The following is a 13,633-nucleotide window of genomic DNA, read 5'->3' on the forward strand; positions in this document are numbered from 1 at the left end:
TTCATACATGCGATACAGCTCAAAGAGACAGATTAACATCATCCAGAAGACAGTCTTTTTTTTTTTTTTAATAAACTCCATCACATGACATTAGGTTTTGAATTTAACAACCAAAGGGGAAAAAAGTATAAAAAACACATTATTTTACTATTTGTAACAAACATCTTTACTTCAAAGTGTCTAGAAAGACTAGATGTTAAAATATGGACCTACAATGTTCACTCTGTGCGTAGCTGTTTGGAATAAAATGCACATGGGGAGGAATGGTTATAATCTGAAAGTGTCTCCAAAATATGACATTTTGGCAAAATCTTTCCTTACTTTTTTGTCTTCCCAACCTAACTAAAAGACAAAGTACGGTACGTTGTACTCCAGAGGGAGATTAAGAATTTCACTTCTAAAAGTATTAAGTCTTTCTTATGAATTTAACCAAGAAAGTACACAAAATATTTATCAACCCTCCATCTGTCATATGAAATCAGTCTCCTCCATCTACTCAGTGAAAAGTATAAATTATTTTCCAGAGTGGTTCAGTGTTTCTATTAGAAAGACAATCTAAGAAGAGCGAAATAGTAACCCTTTCTATATCTACTGTGAAATATGATGAGCACATCTAAACATCTAGAAAAGTGACATACTTTAATTAAGGACTGGAGTTTAATCACTATATGCACTATGTACAGAAGTGCTGAGTGACAATGCACATCTGGAAAATGGCCCCCACACTTTCTGGGGAAACCATTCCCCACCTCTCATTGTCTTTTCTCTTCCCTCCAACTCTGGACACAAATGTGGATGTGAATCCAAAACGTGATGTAGAGATTGCATTTCCAAAAGTCACTTCCAGATGATGTGTCTCTTGAGTGAATTTTAACAAAAAGATGATCACAAGTCATTTCTCTAACTGTACTTCTAGCATACGTTGACAGCTTCTCCGCATCTAAAAAGGCCAATGTTGTCAACAAGGCCTTCAACTTTAAAAGGCTGAGGGAAAGGCTTACAGCAGCTTATCCACACTATATGCACAGGCTTATAGTTGGTAAATCTTCCAAACAGGTGGTCATTACTTCTGAGCAGCCCAACGAGGCACCTCATAAGCTGGCATGATGTCCTGGGCCCTCACTCTGCCTGCCTGGGCCCCGGCAGATTCAGAACTGGGAGTTTCCCTTACCATCTCAGTGTGGAGGTCCTGGGTGCCCATATTCCCCCAGCAGCCAGAAGGGTAGGGGCAGCTGCCACCCACCTGCCCCCAAGTCAGCCCTGGGAGGCAGGGTGGGCTGTGGCTCTGCATTCCCTCCGGTCCCAGCACTCACCCATCCTCTGGAGCACGTGCTCAGCATAGAGGCTGAGTTTGAACACACAGGTTCACAACATGTACTTTGAAAGCTCTAGGTGGGGTCATACTATATATGCAGAGTAATGTCGTCAAGATCTTTCCCATGGAGATACTTCAATTTTTATGTATATAGCTACACAAAACCTTCTTTAAATGGCTTCATTGTAGTCTCTGGAAAAGAGTAACATAAATTTAGCTGATTCCCCTATAAATGAACATATGCTACTTTTCCAAAAGCCTCTCAAACACCCAGCTTTATGTGCCTATCTCTATATAAATTCCTAAGAGTGCAGTGGCCAGTACCAAGATTACAATGCACAGTGAAACTTGGACATATATTGCCAAATTACTTTTATAGTTAAACCATTTTACTTTCCCACCAAAATGCTTCTTTGCCCATATCCTCAGCAACACTGGCTATTGCCTATCTTAGGCAAAAATGATCTTATTGGGGTTTTCACTTATATTTCCTTAATTAATGAAGCCAAACATCTTTTTATATGCTATTATTGATCCATATTTCTTTTGTGAATTTCTTCTTGTTCTACCTCCATCTTTTCCTATTAGTGCTGGTTTTCCTCTTAAATTTCCATGTACTCAAATCTGTGTTTCTTTATGACCACCTGTATTGTGCCCACTTAGAAATACCTTTCCTAGCCCATTATAGAATTTGTTACCCATGCTTTTTCTGCGGTATTTGTTTTCGTTTTCTAACATTTAATTAAGTTCATGAGCCAACTGGAATTTGTCCTGATGTAAGATGTGAAGGATAGAGCAATTTCATTTTTGCTAAATGGCTGGCACGTTGGTCCAGCATCACATCTCAAACAACCTATTTTTCCCTCACTGATCTATAGAATGCCTAACCCAGGGCACCTGGGTGGCTCAGTTGGTTAGGCAACTGCCTTTGGCTCAGGTCATGATCCTGGAGTCCTGGGATTGAGCCCTGTATTGGGCTCCCTGCTCAGCGGGGATTCTGTTGCTCCCTCTGACCCTCCCCCGTCTCGTGCGCTCTCTCAAATAAATAAAATCCTTAAAAAAAATGCCTACCCATTTTTCTTTTTTAAAAGTAACATGTGCACACAATATAAAAATAAAATATGAAAGGGCAAACAGTGAGATATAACCTATTCCTGACCTGTTTCCTCTGGCGGCAACCCTACTAATAGTTCATTGTGTATCTTTCAGATATTCTCTTGCGCTCTGTGCCTATAAATGGCGTTGGGACATGCTACTTCCAGTCTTCGGTTGTTTCAAACAGCTCTGCAATTGATATCCTTATGTATAGCCCACAATGCAGAAGTAAATCTACAGAATTCCCCAAAGTAGAACTGAGAGGTCAGAGAATATGGACATTTGAAAACTTGAATATTGCCAAACTGCTCTCCAATGATGCTGCACCATAAATTTATACTTCCACTAAAATGTGTCAAAGATTGTTTGACAAATCTTTTTTCAAGTTTGGGATAATTTTATAGGCTATGATGCTCCCTTTTCTTTGAGAACTTGGGACATGACAGAGTAATGAACATGAAATTCCCTATAATTCTTTTCTGAACTTCAGTGTTCATTTTGTGTGTGGTTCTTACCAAAAAAAGGGTCGTCAAGAATTTATAATCTAGCAGAGAAAGACAATTATCATATGGTTTCACTCATTTAAGAAGTAGGAAGATCAGTAGGAGAAGAAAGGGAAGAAAAAAGGAGGGGTAAACAGAAGCAGAAGGGGGAATGAACCATGAGAGACTATGGACTCTGGGAAACAAACTGAAGGCTTCAGAGGGGAGGCGGGTGGGGGAATGGGAAAGGCTGATGATGGGTATTAAGGAGGGCATGTATTGCACGGTGCACTGGGTGTTATACGCAAGTAATGAATCATGGAACTTTACATCAAAAACTAGGGATGTACTGTATGGTGACTAACATAATAAAAAAAAAAGAATTTATAATCTAGGGAATTGACTTGAAAGTATGTGTGACCAATATATAGCTAAATTAAATTAGTAGCAGTGGTGTGGTCCTTCAGACAGCACAGAGCCCTACCTTGGTTTGGAGTCATGGGGAAGTGTGATGCAAGCATGCTACTGGACTGGAAATCCTGGATGAAAAAAGAATTACCTTACTGGAGAATGGGCTGAGAGGTGATATTCTTGATTGAAGAACAACAGGTGGTAAATTAAGGAGTGGAAACAGCACTTAAATCCTCTATATCAGATGGAAGGCCTGATATGGAGGGGTTAAAGAAAATGAGGTTAAACATCCATAAATACCTGTTACACAGAAGAAACTAAAATGTTAGTTCTCATCCCTCTAGATTCTGGGGTGCATGAGTATAAGATAGGTAAAAGAGGCCAACATCACTCAACTTTTCCAGAATGGTTCTGAAAAGTTATTAGAGCTTATGAGAAGTGAGAAAAGTAAAGCCAAGAAAAGTAAAGCCAACGTGATGTCATTAATGCTTTGGGTGTCAAATGGCATTTTGGCCAGTTAGTGGTCTATCTTCCTTCCCACCCCAAACACAGTGCTCTAAATTACCCTCCGCTTCCCAAAAAAACAAAACATAAAGGTTGCTTCATCTCCACTGGCCTCTACTGGTTCCTATGAATGTTTTTGAAATTTTGCTAGTCTAAAAACTGGGAATCACAGCTCTCAGAGCCTTACTGTTTTATTCAGCAGCCTCAAATATCAAAACTTTGTTGATTTGGAAGGGAATTAGAACACAAATTTTGAAAAGAATTCTACACAAGATAAAACCCATTATTCAGCATTTTGACAGCCACAATTCAACAACTCTTAACAGTGTTTCAAAGGTACTTAAAATCCTAAAGTGACTTTTGAATTGAAATTCAACTTATGTTCAGTAAAAGCAAATTTAAAACGCTTTGAATAAAGCAATTTATACCTTGCGCCTATGTAAACTAAGACACTGTCTTAGATGTGGTTACCCCCACATTACTGGCTAATTCTCTAAACGTTATTTTACTAAATTTTCAAGATGACCAAAATAATAGTTATTCTCTCATTTGGTAAAATACCACTTTATAACAACAACACAAAAAAATGTTCTTTCAGGACTTTATTTTGTTTATTAATAAAGTAAATCATTATTATGATTTTTGAAAAAAAAGTTTAAAAATGTTCAGCCTTCATGTTAATGTAGGTTAGGCCATCCAAAAGACAAAGCAAAGAGTTAACATTAAGTCATGGTCCAGGATTATACTTATGAGAAACAAATACAGGACTTACAGTACTTGATAAGTAAAGACAACCAAAATAAACTGTATTTCAAATTTTGTTTCTATAAAAACATATTAAAGATCACTTAAAAATAGTGTCCATCTTTTCTTTTAAATGGGCATATAGCAGACTCATCTGCAATCATGTACAAATATAATAACCTTGACTAATAGCTTTCTTTATCTTTTAATACAAATACAATTCCTTGCCTCTTTACGCAACCCAACAAAATAATATAAAGTGAAGTCATTAGAAAAATATGGACCATTCTGAATCTATATTGCATTTTTAATTTAGGTTGGAAAATACAGTTCACATCATATGAAACACATGGATTTCAGGCTTACATATTACCTATGTCTTACAAATTATCAGATATGGTTCTTTATTTTGGCTAAAATGCAAAAATATGATTACTTTCTTAATAACAGATTAGTTACTTTAAAAATAGTTTCCATTGATAGCAGTGCTAGTCCTAGAACAAAATGCAAGCAAAACATATTTGTAAGTCACTGTCTATTCGGTGCCCCAAATACACAGATCCTAACACTCAGCCCTTAATATACATTTGCTTCAAAGATTACTGAATGGACATCTCATGTGTCTGATAATCTTTAATTTGAACAATCCTGTAAACATAGTCAAAATCTTTCTAAAAGAAATAAAATTCAAGTAAACATTGCATATTTGATTTAAACTAACCTTACAGTTAAATTCACCTATGACACATTGGATCAAAACCATTCAATATATAAAAAGGTTTTTAAAAATCATCCACATGTAAAGTTGGAACTGAACTCTGTAAACGTGTTCATGTTTAAGAACTACTGTACTGCAGCTGCTCTTTGGTTTGGCAAAGTGATACTGGTCAGATGCCTCAGGTACTGAGTATTCAAGTAAATCTGTACCCAGGTAAAACCAAGACTCCTGTCAATTTTGTCTTTAAAGGCAATGGCAAGACCTGAAATTCAACTTTATTTTCCTTAAATATCACGCCACAACTATTCAAAGTGTTTGACGGACCAAAGCTAGTACTAATACATTTTGAAGGCCTTCATTTTGACCTTTCCCCTGCCAAGAGTTGATAGAACTCATCAATAACAGTTGAAATACCAAAGAGGCAGCCTTGCCCTGACTCCCATGCAGCTTATAGGCCCTTGCTGAATGACCATTAATATGTATGAATAAATCAGCCAAGCATTTAGAATGTGGCAAAATGTTGGCCATAAATTAAAGCAAAGGTAACTAAAGCAAAAGGCTTTAAGTGAAAAATCTCTGAAAAAGTGTTTCCTATGCTATTAAAGAGGATGGTGAAATACAACTTAAAAGAGAAAAATATACCACCACAAAGTGCCTGGATAGGTTAAAGGGGAAATTTATGTTTCCTCAACTGTTAGGTGCATGCAAATCCTTTGATCTAAATGTAGAAATACAGAAAGTACGAGGAGAACAATTCTGAAAGTAGTCAAGTAGGTTTAAACATTCACAATTTCCTTATAATACACAAAATGCCAAAATGAAGTGGTATTTTGTTATCCCTTAACTCTCAGTTTTTTAGAGTCAAGATTATTAGGACTATAAAGTTGAAATAAAGATAGAAGAATCATAATAGTAGTATTCCAAACTATATTTTCAACGCTAACTCATTCCTTTGGTTCAAAGGGGAAAAAACCCATAACTTCCTTTTAAAACCTAATATTAATATAGCCAACAGAATTAGACAAATCCGATGAACTGAAGATCTGGAATAGCTGACTATAAAATTTATGCTACATTAGGAAATTACAGAGCTATCCCTAGCATATGTTTGGCATACAGAAGGTACTCCAAAAATACTTGTTGGATGAGTGAAATGTAAGGTTAATTTTGCAAAATTAGAAATCAAAGAACGTGAGCGGTCATTCAGTCCAACTCATGCATATCACCCCTTCCCCCCAATTCCATTTTACAGATAGGGAAACTGTAACGGTTGCTATTTCAATAATTTTGGTTTGTGTGCGTATATTTGACTAAACAGGATAAGGGAGGAGTAACATTTCTACCTTGTTTCTCCTTTACAGGATATAGGATTTTCCCTTAGAATTAATGCAACAATTCCTGTCCCTTAGATTGCATTTCAAAAGGAAAAGGAGATCTAGGTCTACCAGGCTGAAAGGGGCTGGTGTTTAGAAAGTCAGATTTAAAATTTTGTGTGTAAGAGTTGAATCCACTGCTCACAGACTGGAAGTCTTAAATGACTACTTAGGTTAGAATTTCTTTCCAGAAAGCAGAATTACACTAGGTGGTTTTACCCTAGTTCAAACTGCCTTTCAAGTCCTGTTTAAGCTGTTAAAGGAATACAGTAAAAAGTTTCAAAGTCATTTCTAGTAATTGCCTAAATTGACATTTAAAAGTCAACAGCATGTTGCATTTAAATACCTTGGGACCAAAAATAATTTTTAACAGCTTATGACACCTGCCTATCTTCCTCTTTACTTTTCTTCTAGCCACTGCCACTATTCTGACTGTGTCCAATATTTCTAGAGCACATGTGCCTTTCTGTTTCCCTGCCCATAAAAATACCCATGAAAGTACAATAAAAAAGTAATTTAAAAGCAGAGAGAACCAAAAATATTTCCTAGACTGCCAAGTTTCCTTTAAGCCTCGGGCACAACACTACATTACATGGTTGTATTAATGCTTAGAACTAAGCCATCAAAGAATTATACAAATGTGCTCCATGTTTTAAATAATTATATTTAGATATCTGAATCTTTCTGAGTGTTATTTTATAGCCAACAATAAAAAACTTTATTATAAATGTTGAAAAGTATAAAACAGTAATTATAAATTAGCAAACACCCAATAAAAAAAAAGTTATTTTCTTTTCCTTATCCAGTACAAGCAACAGTAAATGGATATTATTATTCACCTTCAGCCACCATACTGCCCTACATGTACTTCACTTAACGCAACTTTTCAGCTTGTTTCGGGGTGAAACTTTATATGGATACTAAGAAACAACTCTAATTTAATGTAACTCAGGTTTCAAAAAAATACATATGCCATGTTAACATGTGACTTGATAGCTACTGTAGCATCTCATAACAGGTAAGTGTTATTTCCAAAGTAAAATTAAGTCACTTTTGTAGCAGTATAAGTTGATGTAGCACAAATGGGTGTATTTAAGATTAAGGCATCTTTCTGCTCTGGAGTAGTGCTTCTATGGATCCGGCGATCTGTTACAAAGGCTTCCTTTTTAAAAAATATATCTTCTGTTATACTTCAATTATTTCATTCCATTGATCATTTTCTTGCAAATAAAACTGAAAGTATCAGTCCATAATATGTTTTTATAAACCTACAAAACCAGAAACAATTGAGTTATTGGTTAAAACTTGATTTTGTATTTCTGAAAATAAAGATTTATTAAATGGTTCTCTGGACTAAGGTATAAAGCTGCTAAAATAACAAGACAGGGAATAAAATTTTAATACTACTAATACTGTAATAATAACACAGATTTTTATAAACAGTAAATAAGTGATATCTCTGACTTTCTTCCTCTGAAGCAATCAAGAGAGCATTTTAAAAGAGGTAGATTCTTACAGTTCTCCCTTACTGTTAACTTGGACAAAATCCGAGGAGACATCTTATCTACCCCTTCGTAAGACTGCTATAGGATATGGGGAAATACCACAGCAACACTTATAGGTTGTTGAGATTTTCAACAACCACAGCATTAGACATTATCCCGCCCACATTAAGAATCCAAAAACCAGGGCTATACCACAGCTATAGTTCTGGCTGACATGATCACCACATGATACAATCACCACTCCTCTTTGGAGTCCAGCCTGACACAAGCCCCCAATAAGGGTGCTGTTCTGACTCGGTCTAGGTCTTAGGCTCTGGCTTTTACTTTGGACATGGGCTCTGGGTCCTCTGTAGGGAACTGAATGCTAATGAAAAATACTGAGCAAGGAAGCAGATATTCCCCTGAGACTCCAGATGAGGGCTCTTTGAAAAAAAAAAAATGAACTCCTGACACAGAGAAACTGAGATAATAAATGGATGTTGCCTTAGGTTGCTAAGTTTGTGGTAATTTGTTATGGAGCAAAAGATAATCAGTATAATATACATTATAAGGAAGACTTCAAAAATTCTAATAGCTGCCTAAGATGCTACTGAGTCACTATCCTAGCTCCTAACTTAGACAAGCAGTCTTTGTTTTGAAGCATTAGGAGAGACAAAGAATTCACTACATCCCTCAAAGTTCAATTTAGTTATGTTACTCTCACTGCTGATACTACAGTTTATGTTTAATCTGTCTGGAACGTCCTTGAGTGCTATTAAATTAATTTCCTCTGGCTACTGTCTGGGGGGCTAGCCAGATTGAAAACAGCTGATCAGTGTGGCTGGCTACAGTAAACTGCTCTTTCATTGTATCTTTTCCAACTAAGTCACATCAGTGAACCTCTTCAGTCTTTTCTGCAGCCTAATTAGTCACTCTTCTTTCTTAAACTAATTAACAAGACACTGTTTACTGAAAGGATTAGCTGTCCACATATCAACCCAAACTTGTTTTTAGTTTCTTCATTTATCTACCAATACATATTTACAAAGATTGCACTAGGAGTGGTAAGAAAAATGGGATTTAAGCAGCTGCTACCTCTCAATCTCTTCTGAACTACCTGATTTTGCTGATATAATTAAAAGAGTAAAAACAATTGACTTGCAAATTGTTTTGAGATTACAAAATATGCAAATAACTGCATTTGTTCAAGGAAATTACCTTTATACTGTCTTACCTTGTTCTTATTCAAATGGTTAGTTATGAACAAGTGGTACTCAATTTTCTATTGCCACTGTAACATGGTTATTTGTCCCTGTAAGCACATAATTATATATGACAGGACAAAAAAAAGAAGTATTAAGTTTCTAGCTAATTGGTAAAATTGATGATTACAGTAAAAGCAACTCTTACGTAAGCACTAAATAAGCTTACGGTGTCAACCATTTATGCTCTTGGAGAACCCAGAAGTAAAGCAATGCTAAGAGCTAAAAGTCAGGTTTTATGCTTATATTTGTAAAAATGTCAATTGGCTTTTAAAGATGTTCAGCAGCAGTAATTATGAAGCCCATGAAATGAATTTTTCCCTTGACCTACATGGGGTCTAAGGATCCTAATGAAGATCCGAATGACACCAGTTCAGGAGAATAATTTAAGTGCTGCTAAAAGCCAAAAAGAAAAAAAAATCAGAAATTCTTACAGTAAGTTTCCAAGTTTTAGGGTATTTCCTCGAGTTGGTACCAATTGATCTGAATGTCCAAACCATTTTCTCACAGTGCAAGACGATGACAATGTTATTACTAGTGCTGTTGAAAACCGCCGTGATATATTTTAGGCTATAATGTTTGTTAGGTGGCCCGGCTATGTTATACACCCGATCTAATTTGAAAGACCATCTCTGTCTTATCAACTGTTCTATAATGCATCCACAATTCATGAAATGATTGAGTCATCAAGAAAGCAAAAGTTAAGACCCTAAAGAATAACCTTGTTTAAATGTTATTCAGAACAGTGAATGCCAAAAGAACTTTTTTTTTTTTTTTAAGATTTTATTTATTTATTCGACAGAGATAGAGACAGCCAGCGAGAGAGGGAAACACAAGCAGGAGGTGGGAGAGGAAGACGCAGGCTCATAGCAGAGGAGCCTGATGTGGGGCTCGATCCCATAACGCCGGGATCACGCCCTGAGCCAAAGGGAGACGCCTAACCGCTGTGCCACCCAGGCGCCCCCAAAAGAACTTTCTATATCTGAGGTAAAGACATAGGCGGCTGGGTAACAAAAGAAAATCCCAACTCTGAAAAGAACAAAACACAGCAGTAGCCACTATACTTCCACACTCAAACCTCTTTCTCCATAAAAGCCACCAATAAACACTGACACCCTATTTGTAAGATATTTTATTAAAAAGTTTCACATATCTTAATATTTTAAAATATCATGTTGTTTTGATTTTTATACATTTATTAAATCTGATTGATCTTCATTTTAACCAGAAAAAGCACTGTTTTCAAATGACAAGTATTACCTGATCTGACAGTGCCTTCTTCAGATCCATTCTCTATCCATTGAGATTCATTGTCCAGCAATCGGTTTTTGGATTCACTAAGCGGTTTGATAGGAAAGGGCTGATTTGAGCCAATACTGAAAACAGGAAGAAGTAATTTAGTAAATAGTTTAATGCTCAATTAAGGATACTTAATTAATAAGCAGCAAATTAGTATTCCTTCTCCTAAATATGTGAGGGCAACTCATGAGATCTCAGCACTCTAAAAAAACCTCTATATTCAAGAGAAAATTATGCCCCCGACCCCCAATTGAATGGCTCTCTAAACCCAAGAGTTTATATTCCAACAGTGCCAAAGAAAACAATTAGACAAAAGAAAAAAGCTTCAGAGGCTGGTGTGAAACTTTTAAAACATGTTAATCAAGAGCTGTAAGGTAGCACAAGGTGAGGGTCTATGTCTTTGGCCAGGACAAAAAAATTACCTGTCATTTCCCAAGTTTTCTGCTTTCTACCTCTGCAGTTTAGATCTAAGGGGAAAAAATGATTTAGTGATTTAGCGTAGACTTACTTTTCTTGCTAAGAGATCCAGGGAAGGAGGGAATGGAGGAACAGAAGAAGGAAAAGGGAACTAGTATTTCTTGTGCACTAACTATGGGCCAGGCACTGTGCTAGGTGCTTTATACACATTATGTCAACTTTCACAATAACCCTTGGAGGTAAGGTATGGCTACCCTCATTTTATAGAGCCGGAAACTGAGTCTCACACAGTTTAAGTGACTTGTTCAGATTCACAATAAATGTCAGACTTCTAAGGTCCTAAGACTGTAGGTTTGAAGGTCTATGTTCTGATATTAATAGGCTGGCTTGGAATTTATAATCCCTCCTCCTCCACAATTAAAAATAAATTGTGTCCCAAATAAATTTTGACTATTTCACTTTGACAGAAGTATCTCTTTCTTAAATTCCATTTAAAATGAACTATTTCTTTGAATTTATGAATCAATTTGCTTGCCATGCAAATACTGAAAAAGTATCTTCTAAGATGAATGAGAAAAAATTTTACATTTGTATTTTTGAAATACTCATTAATATTATTTTTACACTGCAGTTTAAATGTTTATCAAAATATAATGGTGGATAGTATGACTAATTTCTTTGAAAAAAAATATAGCTGATATAAACCAAGAATCAAATCTTGAAAGAATGTCTTAGTTTCTAGAAAGATGTAGCATATTTAGGATAGCCATATTTCCTAGTTTGTTCAGACATTTCCAGTTATATGTGATTGTCCTGGTTCAACTATTAAAAGCAAGCATTCTCTTTCTTATTCTCCAGGTGTTCTGGTTTGGATGATAAAAAATATGGTTATCCTAAGCATATTAGGTACATACACATATTAGCTCTCAGTTAAAAAAATGTACATAAAATTTCTCTTTCCCTATCTATGTTGACTTACAAATTATTACTGTATTTATCAGACATGTATGTAAACACACACAGTTTGCTTTATAATGAATAATGAAAAACTTAATGATAAGAAGCATACCTTCTAGCATATTCATTTTGATTTGTAACAGAAGCTTGTTCTGGATCCATCCCCACAAGGCGAGTTGGAAAACTGCAACCATCACCCAAGCTACATAATGAAAAATATCAGTAATAATTTAAATCATATTAACTTAAATAAGGTTGTCAAATTCAACAACCATTCTTCAAAAGCACAGTAAAAAGAAATTATCATGTCATTTCAGAAAATAATTCTTAAAATTTTCTAATTTAGAGGGTTACTAGCTTCATTGAAGAAATAAGCCATCTTCTCTTATAATTTACATATATTTGAAAACAGTATCCTTCAGGACTATTAAGATTATAATGCCTAGGGCACCTGGGTGGCTCAGTCAGTTAATCGTCTGCCTTTGGCTCAGGTCACGATCCAGGGTCCTGGGATTGAGCCCTGTATTAGGCTCCCTACTCAGTGGGGAGCATGCTTTTCCCTCTCCCTCTGCTATGCCCCCTGTGTGTGCTCTCTCACTTGCTCTCTCTCTCTCAGAATTAATGAATAAATAAATGGCTCCCTCTGCCATGCCCTCTGTGTGTGCTCTCTCATTTGTTCTCTCTCTCTCCATGAATAAAAACCTTAAAAAAAAAAAGACGATAATGCCTATTAAGGTTATGATACCTCAAACATTAAATAGTTGGGTAATTGAGATTATAATGCTTCTTAAGATTATGATGCCTATTAAGATTATATCTCAAACGCAGGTAATCAAATATTTGGGTAACTGACCTGCTCATCAAATCATTTAAAACATCAAAAAGGCTCAAATTGAAACTCAAGATGTAAGTTCCAAATATTTATTCATTTCACAAATACTTATTAAATGCCTATGATGCCCTGGGTACTATTATCAGGACTAGGGATATAGCAGTGAACAAAAGAGAAGAAAACCCTCTGCCTTCAAGAAGTTTACAATCTACAAAAAAGTACAGAATTCCTTAATTTCACATTTTAAAAATACCAAAATTATGTAAAACAGGGACTTTCATTTCCAGCCAAGACGGATTAACTGATAAATGTGACCTTTTGTCATGAACAACCAGAAAATCGAACAGTATATACAATAACTGTTTTCCAAACAGGCAACATAGAACTGTAGTCTCTGAAAAAAGAGAAACCAACCAAGCGAGTCCCAGCTTTCTGCCAGGACCTGAGCACCACCAGGGGAAAAAAGTAGAGCAAGTAGTCTCACTGAGTTGAGGTGCCAGAGATGGGTGTTTCAAGAAGTTGAGGTCACTTGAATCTACTAGGCAGAGCTGAGGAAGAGGGAGATATACAAAGAAAGGGCTACAACAATGTGCACAGCATTTTACTGGAGTCTTTTGGTGAATGCTAAGCTACACATGTGAATCTAGGCTTACAACAGCCTCAAAAGGACCAAGCTAAAACAAAAATAACTGCAAAAGGGAGAGAGCAAAATTTAACACACAGAATTCAAAGTGTCTACC

General features: G+C 36.0%; 1 protein-coding gene across 7 annotated transcripts in view; it reads right to left on the reverse strand.

Moving 5' to 3' along the window:
• Positions 1-55: 55 nt before the first annotated feature.
• The window catches only part of ZDHHC20 (zinc finger DHHC-type palmitoyltransferase 20), a 75,616-nt gene continuing 62,038 nt past the window's right edge, over positions 56-13,633 (reverse strand). For 2 of the 7 annotated variants that reach the window (XM_034664970.1, XM_034664973.1), the window contains exons 9-12: positions 12,174-12,263; positions 10,649-10,764; positions 3,452-3,556; positions 56-1,507 (exon numbers count right to left, since the gene is read on the reverse strand). In XM_034664970.1, coding sequence (XP_034520861.1) covers positions 3,510-3,556; positions 10,649-10,764; positions 12,174-12,263 — 253 coding nt within the window. In that variant the 3' untranslated portion in view covers positions 56-1,507; positions 3,452-3,509. Of the gene's footprint in view, positions 1,508-3,451; positions 3,557-4,394; positions 7,911-9,360; positions 9,439-10,648; positions 10,765-11,109; positions 11,155-12,173; positions 12,264-13,633 lie in introns of those variants that run through there. The other 5 variants (XM_034664971.1, XM_034664974.1, XM_034664975.1 and 2 more) reach the window with 3 other exon arrangements.

This window comes from Ailuropoda melanoleuca, chromosome 7 (genome assembly GCF_002007445.2).
Source record: "Ailuropoda melanoleuca isolate Jingjing chromosome 7, ASM200744v2, whole genome shotgun sequence".
In the NCBI taxonomy this organism is placed as follows: Eukaryota; Metazoa; Chordata; class Mammalia; order Carnivora; family Ursidae; genus Ailuropoda; species Ailuropoda melanoleuca.